Here is a 15,301-nt window from a genome sequence, read left to right as displayed (position 1 = left end):
TTTTCTTCTTCTTGCAGGCAGTATCAATTTCTCTTGTCCGTGAGTTGCTTTCTGGAGATTTTGACATCGGTTACTGTTCAAGGGCAAATAAGTGAGAAACTTCTTCATTACACTAACTAAATGTTTGGTAATCAAAATGGTTCTACTGTATTCGGGTATATGTAAGAGACAACTGTAGATTTATTTGCTACAGGGCAAAGTTATTCTTCTCGTACAATGGATGAGGAAAAAAACCCCCCAAAGTAGAATTTGGGGAAACATAGAATCTGCTGGCTAACTTTCCTGTCAATCTCTCCATGGTGACACATTTTTCTGTTTTATTACTACATTAAAAAAAGAACAGAAATATATTACATTTTTGAAATGAAAGATCTAAGAATAGATATGATTAAAGATTATATTGGAACAATTTGGAGAGGATATGAATGGAATTGAGTTGGAAAGATTAATATAAGGACTAAAAATATGAACATCAATACTTTGTAGAAGTTGTTATATATACACACAGATATGCACCCACCCATTCATACACAAATCCAAGCACCATCCAAGCAAAAGTGGTCAGACTTGCAAAAAATTGCAAAGAATGATCATTTGCCTTTCTAGGACAGCCTTCCTAAATTTATTACTGCCAGAGGTGTTGGTACTACATTTCCCCGAATTTCCATCTAACTCATAATGCTGGCTGAGATACAGATGGTTGTATTGGAGAGCACTAAATCTGAGAAGGTCATCCTAGAAATATAATGGGATCAACCAACTATAAGAAAATTTCTTGGAATAGACAACATGCTTTTTGCGGTCAGGAAAAAAAAATCTCCTTTCAAACTGTAACTCTTTCTTCCAGCCTCCAGAGGCATCTTCCAACTTGACTTAAAACAGTGCATAGGTTGAATTCTACAGCTTAACTGGAACCAATGTTTAGTTTTCCTTTTCGTTTTTTTTATTAGGACGGGTGAGGTTGGTACACTAAATAGGCTGATTTTTTTCCCCTTTCCACATACACACAGTGGTGCTTTAGAGAGAGTGAAATGACTGTTTGTTCTTCCAAGAAACCTTCAGTTAGGTTTCCCACACTTGGCCTCCTGTTACTGAGCATGTTGTATAATCAAACACGGGGAAAGAAAGAGTTAGAACAAAATATCTGAAATGTGAAAGGAAAAGGGAAGACCGCCAAAACTTTGATAGGTTTTTCAAAAGCAGAGTTGGCATTTGCTTATTTTGATTTTAGTGGAGGTATGAACTTCACTAACTATCTAGGTAGAAACTTTTTAAAGTTATCCAAGCCACAAATAACTCTGCAGTACAGATCTGTATCTTAGGAAAGATAGAGGATCTTCAGAAATAGCCAGGAAAGAACTGAGATTCTCCACCGCTTTCTCCAATATATGTTTATCTCATCTGTAGCATCATTTGACTTCATGAATGTGGCTTCTTTTGATTTTAGCTGTACAAAGTGTGACCTTGTTTGTACTTTAAGTTTTTATACATGTTCCTAAATAAATAAACTGTTTCTTTTTCTGGAGTTCCCTCTAAGGAGATTGCTCCAGGTCATAGACCAGGGGTAGGCAACCTTGGCTCTTTTATGACTCGTGGACTTCAATACCCAGAATTTCTGAACCTGCCATGCTGGCTTAGGAATTCTGAGAGTTGAAGTCCACAAGTCATAAAAAGCCAAGGTTGCCTACCCCTGTCATAGACCATTCAACAGCAAAATGGACAGAGATAACTGCAGCATGTCTAATCTCACTGCAGGGTTTCCAATAACATTCAGTTCCAACATGAGGATGGACCTCTGCCCAAGAACCAAGATTGGCCAGGATGATCTACCAGGCAAGTAAACACAAGTTATTACATTATAACTTCCGTCATATAAACTGATATGGAACATTTTTTTAAGGACCACTTATTTTTGTTCTGTGAAGTGAATGTGTCTGAAAGAAGCTGCTTTATATATTATTTAATTATGCCATCATATATTATTTTCAAGGTGACACACCTTTATATTTCTAATGTGAACTACTAAGAAACTTAACTATCTGAAATTGAATTTTGAATAGCAGCAAAGTTGAATTAATCAGAAAATACATATCAGAAGAAAAAAAATAGCAGGGAAAAAAGATTTAACTACATCATTTCGTAGTTAAAAATCAAATATTTTTCTCAAATATTTATATTCCTTACTTTAGGTTATGACTTAATTTCACAATTCCAGCTTGATGACGCTGCTTCCAGAGGCATTATCCAACGTCTGGAGGGCTCCACATCTTTACAAGTTGCTTACAAATTAGGTACCAAAGCAGACTTCAGGATTTCTACTAGGTAATTTTTTTTTTTTGCTTTTCCTTATTATTTTTCTATTAAGACTGTCTGTTTATTTGACTGAGCAGCCATTTTTAAAAGAAGCAAATTGTGTGGGCTAGAAAGCCAGAGACCATGAGTTCTAGTCCTGCCTTAGCCATGAAAGCCAGCTGGGCGATCTTGGGCCAGTCACTCTCTCTCTCAGACCAACTTACCTCACAGGGTTGTTGCTGTGGGCCAAACGAAACTGTGTTGGATATGTTCGCCACCTTGAGTTATTTGTAAAAACAATAAAGGCGGAATATAAATAAATAAAAAATAAGTAAAAACGAATTACCCTTCCCACGTTGAGGAATAATAGCTGCATTTGATATCCTTCTGTACAATTATAGTGCTGGAAAATTTAGGAGTACTAATTGAGTGGGGAGCCCACAATTGATAAACTAAAGGTTTCACTGAAGAGGTGGGTGAGTGGGAGAGAGAGAGAGGGAGAGGGAGAGGGAGAAGGAGAGAGAATGGAGCCTTTGGGAGACATTCCACACATAAGGAAGAACAAGGAAGAAAATGCAGATCCAAACTTAAGACTGCTGGTGAGGCAGAGACAAACTTTATAGGAAAGAATATATTAATATAAGAAGACAAAGACATTCAGTAAGAGGTCTATAGTTAAGGAGCCTCTGCTTGGTGTGGAAATAGATAGAAAGCCTAGAAATAATTATAAGGGGAACGGAAGAGATAGGGAACACCTACTCCGATATCAGGTGTAAGCTCTTTAACGTAATTGCAGAACAGTAAGTAAAGCAGGGAGAAATGAGACACGGCAGGGAAAACTGGAAAGGATTAAAGTTAGAAATGAGTAATGGAGTCAAAGACTAAAATGAGCTGAACTGGAGATTCATCCAGAAATTGTACTAGGATGTAGAAGATCCCAGCAAATGTACTGTACAGTTATTGTAGAGTTAGTGAGGTAGAATAGAATAGAATAGAATAGAATTGGAAGGGATCTTGGAGGTCTTCTAGTCTAGCCCCCTGCTCAAGCAGGAGAACCTATACTATTTCAGACAAGTGACTGTCTAGTCTCTTCTTAAAAATCTCCAGTGATGAAGCACCCACGATTTCTGAAGGCAAGCTGTTCCACTTGTTAATTGTCCTAACTGTTAGGAAGTTTCTCCTTCATTCCAGGTTGCTTCTCTGTTTGGTCAGTTTCCAACCATTGTTTCTTTGTCCTGCCCTCTGGTGCTTTGGAGAATAGTTTGATGCCCTTTTCTTTGTGGCAGCCCCTCAAATACTGGAATATTGCTATCATGTCTCCCCTGTTTCTTCTTTTCTTCAGACTAGCCAAACCCAAGTCCTGCAGGCGTTTTTCATGTTTTAGTCTCCAGGCCTTTAATCATCTTGGTTGTTCTTCTCTGAACTTCTCTGAACAAGTATAAAGAACGTTCCTCACTAGTTTTACATTCCTGATATATACTAACTAAAGGTTATGAGAATGGTGAAAGTGGGAGAGCAGAGTTAGTGTGATGGTTCTCATATACCCTTCACATCTTCAGTGAATAGGGAGAAAAAGACCTAGGCAAACAAGGGGTGACATGATAGCAGTGTTCCAATATCTCAGGGGCTGCCACAAAGAAGAGGGAGTCAAGCTATTTTCCAAAGGGCCTGAAGGCAGGACAAGAAGCAATGGATGGAAACTAATCAAAGGAGAGAAGCAACCTAGAACTAAGGAGAAATTTTCTGATAGTTAGAACAATTAATCAGTGGAACAATCTGCCTCCACAAGTTCTGAATTCTGCAACACTGGAAGTTTTAAAGAAGAGATTGGACAACCATTTGTCTGAAATGGTATAGGGTTTCCTGCCTGAGCAGGGGATTGGACTAGAACAGAGGTCTCCTACCTTTTGGGCACCAGGGACCGGTTCCGTGGAGAGAGGTTTTTCCGTGGACCGGAGGAAGCGTGTTTTTTTTGTTGCCTGCATCCTATGGATGGGGCTTTTCTTGTTTGTGCAGCCTGGTTGCTGGCATGCCATGGCCCAGTACTGGTCCACACTGGAATTTTTTAAGAAGAGTCTGGACAGCCATTTATCTGAAATGGTATAGAGTATCCTGCCTTAGCAGCGGGTTGGACTAGATGACCTCCAAGGACCCTTCCAACTTTATTACTATTATTATTATTATTATTATTATTATTATTAATTATTATTATTATTATGGATCATCGCACAGTCAGCCAGATGTTCAGACTGGATTTGGCATTTTGTCTACCTATCGAGTCCTTACCCAGGACCTGGGATAGGCAAATGTGGATGTTTGATGGTATTACAGATATCGTCACAGGATGGAAGCAGTTCCTAGTAAGGCCGCCTTTTGCAATTGACTAATGGTGAATTTGTCAATGCCAATGGTGTTCAAGTTGTGTTATTATTATTATTATTATTATTATTATTATTATTATTATTATTATTATTATTATTATTATTATTATTATTATTATTATTATTATTATTATTATTATAAACACTACCCTATAGTTCTATCATCACTTTTTTTTAATGAATATGTCTTCGTTTGTATTCATTGATATTTATATTCAGGTCTAAATATATATACTTCATATTTCCGTAACCTTTTTGCAAGTATCCATTGGAAATATATAACAGGAATGAGAAAACTCTCCTCAAATTTAGCCCAGTGCTATTTTCCTTAGTTTTTATGACGCATAACTGCGTCAAACTTTCCATTGCCCAACTTTTCATTTATTTTGGAATTTAAAATGAAGAACATTAAGCAAGGATATTGGACAGCATTAAATGAGAAAGGCTATATTCTGATAAAACACCTTTCTGTTCTGCAGAGTAAAACCATTTAAGCCTTTGAAGTATTTACCCAGCAATCACAATCCCGTGTTAGCTGTCAAGAGCTCATGAAATCTGGCTTAGTGGGGCATCAGGACTATCATTCTAAGAGTTAAATTAAAAGGGGGGGGTGTTCGACCCATGAATGAATTGCAGAAGAGATATCAAATAAGTTTATAACATATTTTGTTCAGATCGCCTAACCTGAATGTGAATAATATATTGGCTCCCGAATCCGGCTAATAAAGCTGTTTATCCCTCACCACACTGCGCTATCATTTATTTTTACATGAAGCATGTAATTATTTTTAATATTAGTCTGGGACACAACAGCGGCCAGCTATTATGTGGGGAATGTGTGAGTTTTTCTATAATTTGTCTGGATATGGTTGAAAGGGCTCTGTATTTTCTTAAAATGTATGTCTTGGACCTACCGCCATCTAGCGGCTGTGGAAGATCAGCGGTGCTGTTCACCAAAACTGGTGCTGAAAGATGCTCAGTTATTGTGTTGCTGTAACGGGCTTCGGTAGATCGACATTTCCCTCTCCTTGCATTTGTGCGATTTACAACTGACTCCTTTTTACTGTTGTGGTGGTTTTCATTCTTGTTGTTGTAAACCCTAAACAGAGATGATTATTCTTTAGTACGACTGTTGCTATTGTTTAAAAAATCCTAACAAATTTCCCCTCGCCAGGTCCTCGAGGAATTGCAAAAGTAGTTCGAATTAGGGGTTAATCCCTAAGATTAAAAATGCTACTAACAAAAGTAGGAGCGTAGCAATCCTCTGTCAGTTGCACCCAAATGTGAATTAATCTCTTACAGGCTTTATTTCAGAATCTGTGGTGTTTCCCCCCCTCCCTCAGTTTCCAGTTCCCTATTTTTCCTCCTGTGTGTTTCCAACAATAGATTTTATTTTATTGTTTTCCATGTGTTTCTTTGCAGCATAATAACATAAGAATTGCTCTGTGTTGAATTTTGCCTTGTGAGAAAAATGTTAATGTAAAATTAATTTGGAGGTAGGCTTAGGGGGAAACTGTTGTGTAGATAAGAGTGAATTCAATTATCAAGTATTTTGCCCAAATCCCTCATATCAGAATTTATCACCAGAAATTGAAGGGAAAAATAAGAATGCATCTTTATAGCTTCTCACAGGCAACTTAAATCCAGGCTATTTCCAGTTCAGCTTTATTAATTACTGATAGAAAATTTCCTTTATATAGTAGCATTTTTTCAAACAGCTTTGCACATTTATTCCACTCACAAACAATAATAGGTGCAAATAAAAGCTACATTTTAAAATCGGACTGGATATGTAGAGTCCCACAATTATTTGAAGGCTTACTTATATTAAAACAGATTTAACAGAATAACAGAGTTGGAAGAGACCCTAGAGATCTTCTAGTCCAGCCCCCTGCTTGAGCAGGAGACCCTATACCATTCCAGACCAGTGGCTGTCCAGTCTCTTCTTAAAAACCTTCAATGATTGGGGTGTGGGGGAGTATTCAAGGTATACTGCCTACCCCCAAACAAACATTTTAAAAATGATTTCTTTTGTTTGAACAGACTGCTATCTTTAAGAAGGAAAAGGCTGAGATACAGTTGTAAATATTAACTGAAAAATGTAAAGTCTTTTTTCTTTATTGCAAATTCTCTCATTTTTTCAGGCTTTTGTTATTAGTGGAATGCTTGTTTGCTCTTTTCATAATCGTTCTCATTAAAAGCTCTATTAGAAACACTGTATTCTACCAAAAGCTAAAATATTAATAATGAAATTCTGTGGCAGTCTTGTAAGGTTGTAAAGCCTTTGATTTAACATAAAAAATGGGAGTACACAAGTTGTATATCAAACAGTAAACGTTCTAATGGACTGTTTGCAATCTTCCCCCCCCCCCAAAAAGAGCTTAGTTGCAAAGGAATAGATGAATTCTATCTATTGAAATTTATTTAGTCAATTAATTAAATTTATATGCCACCTGTCTCATTGTTGAGTAACTATGGGGAGCTTACAACACCATGAAAATGGGAATACAGAATAAAACATTAAAACAAGAATAGGGGTGATGCCACAAGAGCAGTTCTATATGAGATACTCAATTAGTAGATTTTTCTGTAAGGTAGAAAAGCAATGCTTAATGTTTTAAAACAAATCTCTTCTACTTACCAATCTTTTAAACTTGGTTGCAATTTTCTTCTCTGCTGACAATGTATATGGGTGCAGCATTTTATACTTGAGTATGCCTCACTGATGTCTTGGCAGCATTATATGCAATCAGCGATTTATTTTTGCTCAAGGACTTATATAGTCTAGTGATGGAAATGTGCTGAAGAATTACTGGGTCCAGTTTTTAAAATGACTTTAATTAAAATACTGAAATAAAGTTCCACTTGTTTCTCTACTTCTGAGTAGTTTGCTTTTGTCTTCTAAGTAACACCACTTATTTTTTTTATCATTGTTTCCTTTGTAATATTATATACATAGTGAGCATACATAGAGATAATTTCAAGGAATAACTGGGGAGAATTTAGAGGATACTAAAAATATCAGGACTAGAATGAGGATGTTTTTTGTAGTGTTTATTAAATAGTCTGTTCTGTCTTTGTGGAAGCTTACAGTTAATTAATGTTATTTCATCTGCCTTAGCTTATTTGTTATGAAATATTCCAATAAATAAAATAAAATATGTTACAAATGCTGCATCAAGAGTAGGCTAATAAATGCCAACATGTATATTCAGTATTTGTTGGCATTGGCAAGATTCATTTCAGAATAAATAATTTTTTGGTTATTACTCACTGCTTCCAATTTGAATATCTCCAAGGAAACCTTGGAAACTAATAAAAAGCAGAAGTTTATCTGTTTTGTTTCATCCATTTTCCTTTTCCCTCAATAAATAAATAATCTTCCTATGGCTGGTATATTTTCCAGCAAGGACTGGGCATAATATAAATTCATATAGCCTGAAAGAGGTACCATACAGTTTTCCAGTCAAACTAAGGGCTTCTAAAACCATTATTTCAGTACATGAATCCAAGGTTTGGACTTCAGCCATGATACGTGAGGCAAAATAATTGAATGTTAATCTGGTATGCAGATTAATATTAGATTGACACTACCAATGCATAAGAGAGAGGAAAAAGCCTCACTATCAATCTGGCTTTCAATTGTCCAAAATTTGAAATGCTCATCTAACACAATGCTATGCTGAAAGAGTTTTATGAAGAGATTCTTATGGACTGATGGATAGAGATGTGAATACTTCTTTGTTTATTCAATTGATTTATGGAAGTAAAGAAGGAGAAAAGAAAGTAGATATAGCATAGATGAGCAAGGATGTGTTTATGTGTGCATAGGTATGTGTAGTGAAAGAAAAGTAACCACAATATATATTTGGGTGTATATGTATGTATATATATTTGTATAACAGGTATACAAGAGAATACATAAATAGATACAGACGATATGGAGGCAATATCAAAGGAAGTAGCAGTGTGTAGCAGTGTGTAAAACGTTTAAAATTCCACATGTTTTAAAGTGAAACACCCTGGTTTGAATTCAGATCCCTTGTTTCAAGACCAAACAGCTTGTGAAAGATTTTGAATTTGAAACATTTTGTGTCTATGTAGAAGAAAGCCCTTTTGCACTTTTGTGTATAAGCTCATATACCTTTTGCAAGTCGATCACAATCACCACCGAAATTAAAGGTTTTAAAGCTTGTTTGAAGTGTAATTTTATCTAGTGGTCCTGTTGATCTCTGTGCTTGGGATGAAGAGATGATCCAGACATCATTACAATTACCCCTAGAATTTTCAATCAAACTGTAATGCTGACTCAACTATTTTGCATTCTGAGGAAGTGAAGTACCTAAAAGGTACTTTTAGGTCAATAACCACAGTTGGCTAGTTTGAAACTCATAGAAAGCACAGCTAGAGTCTGAAATATATTTGTAGTGATTACAAGAAAGAACTCTTATTACTTTGCTTCTGTAGCATGGTGTATAATGATTAAGGTATTGAACCAGCTTTAAATCCACTACAAAAGTGCAACATGTGATTTGGAATTCACCTTTTTCTAGTCCAATGTGCTTCATAGGCTTTGTTGTATCAAGGTGAAATGAAATTAATGGAGATCCCTGTGTAAGTTACTTGAGATCCTGAAGAACAGGCCAAGTATAAGCCTAATAAATTAAGTAGTTAAAAAATGACTAGCCAGCTATTCTGTTTATATGCAAGGAGCCCACTGGGATCAGGGGACCAGAATGAAGAACTTATAGACTCTAGCTAGGACCACTTTGTACTGCATTTTGCAAATAAAATCAATTGCATCTGTGCTAAGTTGGATAGCATATTTTAAATAATATTTAAAAAGTATGCACCTAAGATGTTTTACATTTGTAGGAGCTGGGAACACAAGCAGGTTTTCTTTGAGAACTAATGTCTACCTACAGTATCTATGTGCTCAATTCTTCCACATATTTTCTTACAAAAGTCTGCTAGAACAAGGTTGTGTTCAGAAACAAATGCTGTTTTGGAAACAATAAACCTGATTTCTCAGTTTGTGAGGACTTATATACTCATGACTTACAGCATTTATAAAGACACCACAGGGGAAAAAAAATAACACATATATCAGACCCGGAGGAGAAATGGATTAAGGTTTCTTTATAATAAAACTTGTTAATCATCTCAGATTTTGTACAAAACTACAAACCTAATGAGAGAGATCAGAGGGGCAATACTGCATGTAGGGGTGGAGGATAAGATTTATTCACTGCTTTCAGCCCAATAATCTATCACTGAAACTAACCTCAATACTTCACAACCAGTCAAGATGAATTAATCACATACTCCGGCAATGATTGGTAGCCCCTGACACGTAACAGAAAAGTTGTCCTCTTTTCTTAATTAATTAAAAATGTCTTGAGATGCTTTTTGAAGCTGGAAGAAAGTATATAGGCACACAAACATGGAAGAAGCCAATTCCCCAAGTGAGAAATTTAGCAATGCAAAGGCTATCAAAGAAAAACAGGAAAGACAGATGTTCAGATAGTGAATAGTGTTGGAATGCAGACTTTGACTATAGCAAATCTGAAGAATCTGGTACTGCTAGAAAAAAAATCTGTTTTAATAGTATAATATTTAATCCAAACTACAACTTTACAAGGGAAAATAATACAGAACGCAGGATAACTTCATTTCAGCAATCCGATTAGCACTCTTGGATGGTAGTTTTGGACTCATCCATTGTAATGGGTAAAAGGTCATGAGCTTCAGGCCTTGTCTTGATTTAATTCTTCCATAGAGTAAGCTAATACTACTGCATCTCTCTCTGACAGTAAAGTGGAATTATTGGTTCAGATTCAGATGAATCTGTTTGTTAGTGTTGCCTTTAGATAGCAGCTTCTTAATTTTTTTCCCTTCTCTTTCTCTGAAATGATAATCTACCCCTATGTTAAGCCAACTTAATAAGCAGCCTGTTTTATTTGTATTTTTAAATAGATCCTTGTATCCTCAAGGACTACCTGATCAATACTCCATTCTGACTACTTTTCGGATGACGGGGAATACAATTCGGAAATCCTGGAGCCTATGGCAAGTTCTAGATTCCTCTGGAAAAGAGCAAGTTGGACTGAAGCTTAATGGGCAAGCCAAATGTCTTGAATTCTCATATAAAGGAATTGATGGAAGTCTCCAGACAGTTTCATTTTTGGATTTACCTTATCTTTTTGATTCCCTGTGGCATAAAGTTATGGTCGGTATAGAAAAGAATTCTGCTACACTTTATATTGACTGTGCTATGATACAAACATTAACCATAAAACCAAGGGGGAAGATCAATATTGATGGCTTTACCACATTGGGAAAACTGAAAAATAATCCTCAAATTTCAGTTCCGGTAAGTTGTAGACATTTCCCTTTATAGCAAAAGTGTTTTTTTTTCAATTTTTAAAGAAATTGTATATGGTAGTAGAAGCCAACAGTATAATATGTTTCAAATGGAACATTAAGAAATAGTTCAATAGTTTTGACATTGTAAGGAAAGAGTATCACTTAATAAGGTATAAAGACTGAAACCTCATTACAACTGTCAACCAACCGTCCAGCCAGCAAAATCAATATTGAAGGAACTCTACGGTCTTGAGGTGCCATAAGAGATAAACTTTATTGAATACACATCCAGCACTGAAGAAGCAAAACCAACTCTAATTTTCCTGCACAAAAATCTGGTTAGTTAACAATAGCTTTTCATAACCCCCATTCACCAAATGTTCACGTTGCCCAATCAGATCTCTTCGGTTTTTATGGGAATGATTAACTTCTCTGTCAGACACCTGTTTTTGTTACCTTGGGTCTCACGGTCTGTGGATGGCTTCTTGAAAATCCTGTTTCTTTCCTAGGGTCTCCCTCCCCCCTGTTTCTATGGCAAGTTGAGTGGTGACAGAGATCAGCAAGCATCTTAGCAATTCAACCTTGACAATAACTAAATATCTGGACATTTGTTTTAAGTGAACATTTCACAAACTGCATAGCTACTGAAGGGAAACAGGATGAAAACAGGAGATAATTAATAGAAGAGATTAAAAAGGAAGCTGGATCCGCTGAAAATTTATATCTTAACTCATTGCAAGGATATGTAACTAAAATCTGCAAAACTTTTGCAAATTTAACCATCACTTTGAATTATATTATAGTTAAGCAGCTTATTAAAATTAATTATGCTGTCAGTTAAAATAAATGTGGCTCGGCTTATGGCTATAGAATTTATTTCTGGTATTGAAGAATATCAGAAAAAGTCTGAATGGAAACTGTATCTTCCTAATATGGAAGATGCGATCCCCTTCCTATGAAGACCATGGTTCCAAAATCTAGACTATATATGCTTTTTATCTAAGAGTAATATGAAGCATTTTAAAGAATAAAACTAGTACTTTATTTTGGAACATATCTTGCATTTGGCAAGAGATTGAGAACCTCCAGACATTGACCAGATTAGAACAATGGATTCAACTGCAAAAAGATGTTGGTGTGAATATTTATTCATTTTCATAGATAGAATTAAAGAGTGAAGAACCTGCCATCTATGGTATCAGAAAAGAGGGCATGTAAGGCTTAGATATCTTTGAGCAAAGGCAACACTTTGCTTTATTTCTAATAGCATAATAAAGCTTTATTCCAATGTCTATGGAGGTTTTCAGTCATCCAGATCATGGTTGTCCCAAACGTGCTTTTTCAAGAGGCAACTAGACTTTCTGGTTTTTCTTTGGAGACGTATCGCTTCTCATCCAAGAAGCTTCTTCAGCTCTGATTGGATGGTGGGAAATGGAAGGATTTATACTCCTTGCAGACAGCTGGTCATTTGCATTCTTTTAGAGAGTCATTGAGGCCACTTGGAGGTTTATCTGTGTCATCAGGGTCACCTGAGTAGTGCAAATGGCTGTGGAGCCTTCTTGGAACTGTTGAAAGGACTGTGTTGTAGACTGGAGATAGATGATGTCATATCCCTCCCCCTCTGTTGAGAGAGGGCTGTTCAGTTTTGACATAGATGGCCTCTTTGACCCCTCTTTCAAACCAGCAGTCCTCTTTGTCCAAAATGTGGACTTTGCTATCTTCGAAAGAGTGGTCTTTCTCTTTTAAATGCAGATGGACTGCTGAATCTTATCCTGATGGGTTTGTTCTCCTATGTTGTGCCATGCGTTTATGAAGTAATTATTTTATTTCCCCAATGTACAGATCTGCACATGTCTTACTGAACTGTACTGCATATACCAAGTTGCTCAATTTGTGTCTGGGTGTTTTATTCTTGGGGTGGACAAGCTTCTGCCTTAGTGTATTCTTGGGTTTTAATGTGTACTTATTTTGTGTTGGCTGAAGATCTTCCTGAGCTTTATTCCAATGATATAAAACAGAGGTCCCCAACCTTTTGGGCACCAGGGACTGGTTCCACGGAGAGAGGTTTTTCACAGACTGGAAGGGGGTATAGGGTTTGCATGCTGCTTGCATCCCGCAGATGGGGCTTCTCTGGTTTGCGCGGACCGGTTTCTGGCATGCCGTGGACCAGTACCGGTCTATGGACTGGGGGTTGGGGACCCCTGATATAAAATAAAGGCATTAACAAACATATGGACAACCACTGCAGACCGCCTCTTACTTTAAAGAATGAAATAAAATTGACTTAAATAGGTTTAAGGTTTGAATATGACAGAGATATTATTGTGTCCCAGTAAACAGTTGCCATAAATATGTCCATACAAGTATGTGTGGGGACATATGTCTAACTTAGTTATTGGAGTATTTTATTTACAGTAGGTTAAGCCAGGTACTGCATTGTATGTATCAGGAAGTATTCATAACCCTACTACTAGTGTAGGGAACATACCCAACTTGGATTAAATGATGCAAAACCTAATTCTTATAAATTGTTTTGCAGAAATATCAATAGAAGAAAGATTAATCATGCTTTAAAACAGAGATCTTTATGGACTTAAAATAATAATGAATGTTTCTCATAGGCTGGTGAGGAATTTGGTGTAGTAGTCTCCTGGCCTAGGAACTGGGGCGCTATGAGATCCAGTCCTGCCTTAGGCACAAAAGCTTCACAGAGTTGTTGTTGTGGAGAAAATAGGAGGAGCAAGGAGTATTAGGTATGCTTGCTGCCTTAAGTTCCTTATAATGTAACAAAGGTAGGATAAAATCTAATCGTAAATCAATAAATAAATCAATAACTGCCCTGCCATTTTATATCATGCGCTAATAATAGTCCCAGCATATGGTTACTTCTTATCCCCCTTGCAAGTGACATTATGCAGAGGATCACTGACTGCCTCTGCATGAAATGGTTAATGTTTTCTCTTATTAATCCAACTGAATGAATTTGCCCTAATGAATTTGTCAAATAGCCTATCACGGTTTAGTCAGTATACAGGTTGTCTTTGACTTACGACCACAGCTGATCCCAACATTTCCACTGCTAAGCAAGGCAGTTGCTAAGGGAGCTTTGTTCCATTTTATAACCTTTTTTTTGGCTACAGTTGTTAGGAGAACCACTGCAGCTGTTAAATGAATCTGGCTTCCCCCATTGACTTGGCTTGTCGGAAGCCAGCTGGGAAGGTTACAAATGATGATTACATGACCCCGGGACAATGCAACTGTCATATATACATGCCAGTTGCCCAAATTTTGATCATGTGACCATGGGGATGCCGCAATGGTCGTAAGCAGTGGTGGGATTCAAATATGTGAACAACCGGTTCTCTGTGTGGATGCCGCTTCCGGAAGTCCATTCTGGGCCTGGGCAACAAAAAATTAGCCACCGGTTCTGCCGAAGTGGTGTGAACTGGCTGAATCCAACCACTGGTCATAAGTGTGAAAACTGGTTGTAAGCAGTGGTGGGATTCAGCCGGTTCGCACCCCTTCAGCAGAACCGGTAGCTAATTTTTTGTTGCCCAGGCCCAGAATGGACTTCCAAAAGCAGCATCCACACAGAGAACCGATTGTTCACATATTTGAATCCCACCACTGGTTGTAAGTCACTTTTTTTAGTGCCGTTATAACTTTGAATGGTCACTAAACAAAGGGATGTAAGTCAAGGATTGCCTGTATTGTATTAATCAAGCTAAGAAAGCTGACTCTGTCTTGCAGTTTCCTGCCTTTTAGGTGTTAGGTGTAAATACATTCAAAAGGAAGTCAGAAGAAGTGAGCCTCTTCCATGCAAGCAGACTTGTCCCATGCCGCATAAAATTGTAAGAGGAAGGTGCTAACTCATAGTAAAGGGGCGTAGATTCCCCTCTTCATTCTTCTCCATTCATGCATTGACAGGAGGAGAAGATGAAGAATAAGTTAATTACAATCTTCAAGACTAATCTGTGTTAAATTAGTTACATCCCATAATTGGAAACTTGCAAATTAGGCATGGGAGGCAAAGATGTGTATATACGTGATTGCTTTCTTTTCTGAAGATACCTGACAACAAGAAGAATTTTCAAATATATTTAATGATATTAAAAGACAGCTGGTTGAAAGCAGCACTCCGATTGTAAATGTGCATCCACGAATAAAGTCCTTTTGGCATCAGGAGCAGTTCCCAATGATTGAAAATCTGGTTAATCTGCAGGTAATGTGCAATGAGAACGTAGAAGGAATGTAATAGAACA

General features: G+C 37.0%; 1 protein-coding gene across 1 annotated transcript in view; it reads left to right on the top strand.

Moving 5' to 3' along the window:
* Positions 1-1,715: 1,715 nt before the first annotated feature.
* COL9A1 (collagen type IX alpha 1 chain) overlaps positions 1,716-15,301 on the top strand; it is a gene marked incomplete at its 3' end in the record, with an annotated part of 62,903 nt that continues 49,317 nt past the window's right edge. Inside the window, exons 1-3 of the mRNA XM_029285953.1 lie at positions 1,716-1,833; positions 2,190-2,322; positions 10,650-11,046. Coding sequence (XP_029141786.1) covers positions 1,716-1,833; positions 2,190-2,322; positions 10,650-11,046 — 648 coding nt within the window. The remainder of the gene's footprint in view (positions 1,834-2,189; positions 2,323-10,649; positions 11,047-15,301) is intronic.

The sequence above is a fragment of the Protobothrops mucrosquamatus genome, unplaced genomic scaffold (assembly GCF_001527695.2).
Source record: "Protobothrops mucrosquamatus isolate PMUCROS unplaced genomic scaffold, P.Mucros_1.0 scaffold2596, whole genome shotgun sequence".
Classification (NCBI taxonomy): Eukaryota; Metazoa; Chordata; class Lepidosauria; order Squamata; family Viperidae; genus Protobothrops; species Protobothrops mucrosquamatus.
Note: the sequence above shows the minus strand (reverse complement) of the source record. Positions and strands in the feature narration are given on the sequence as shown.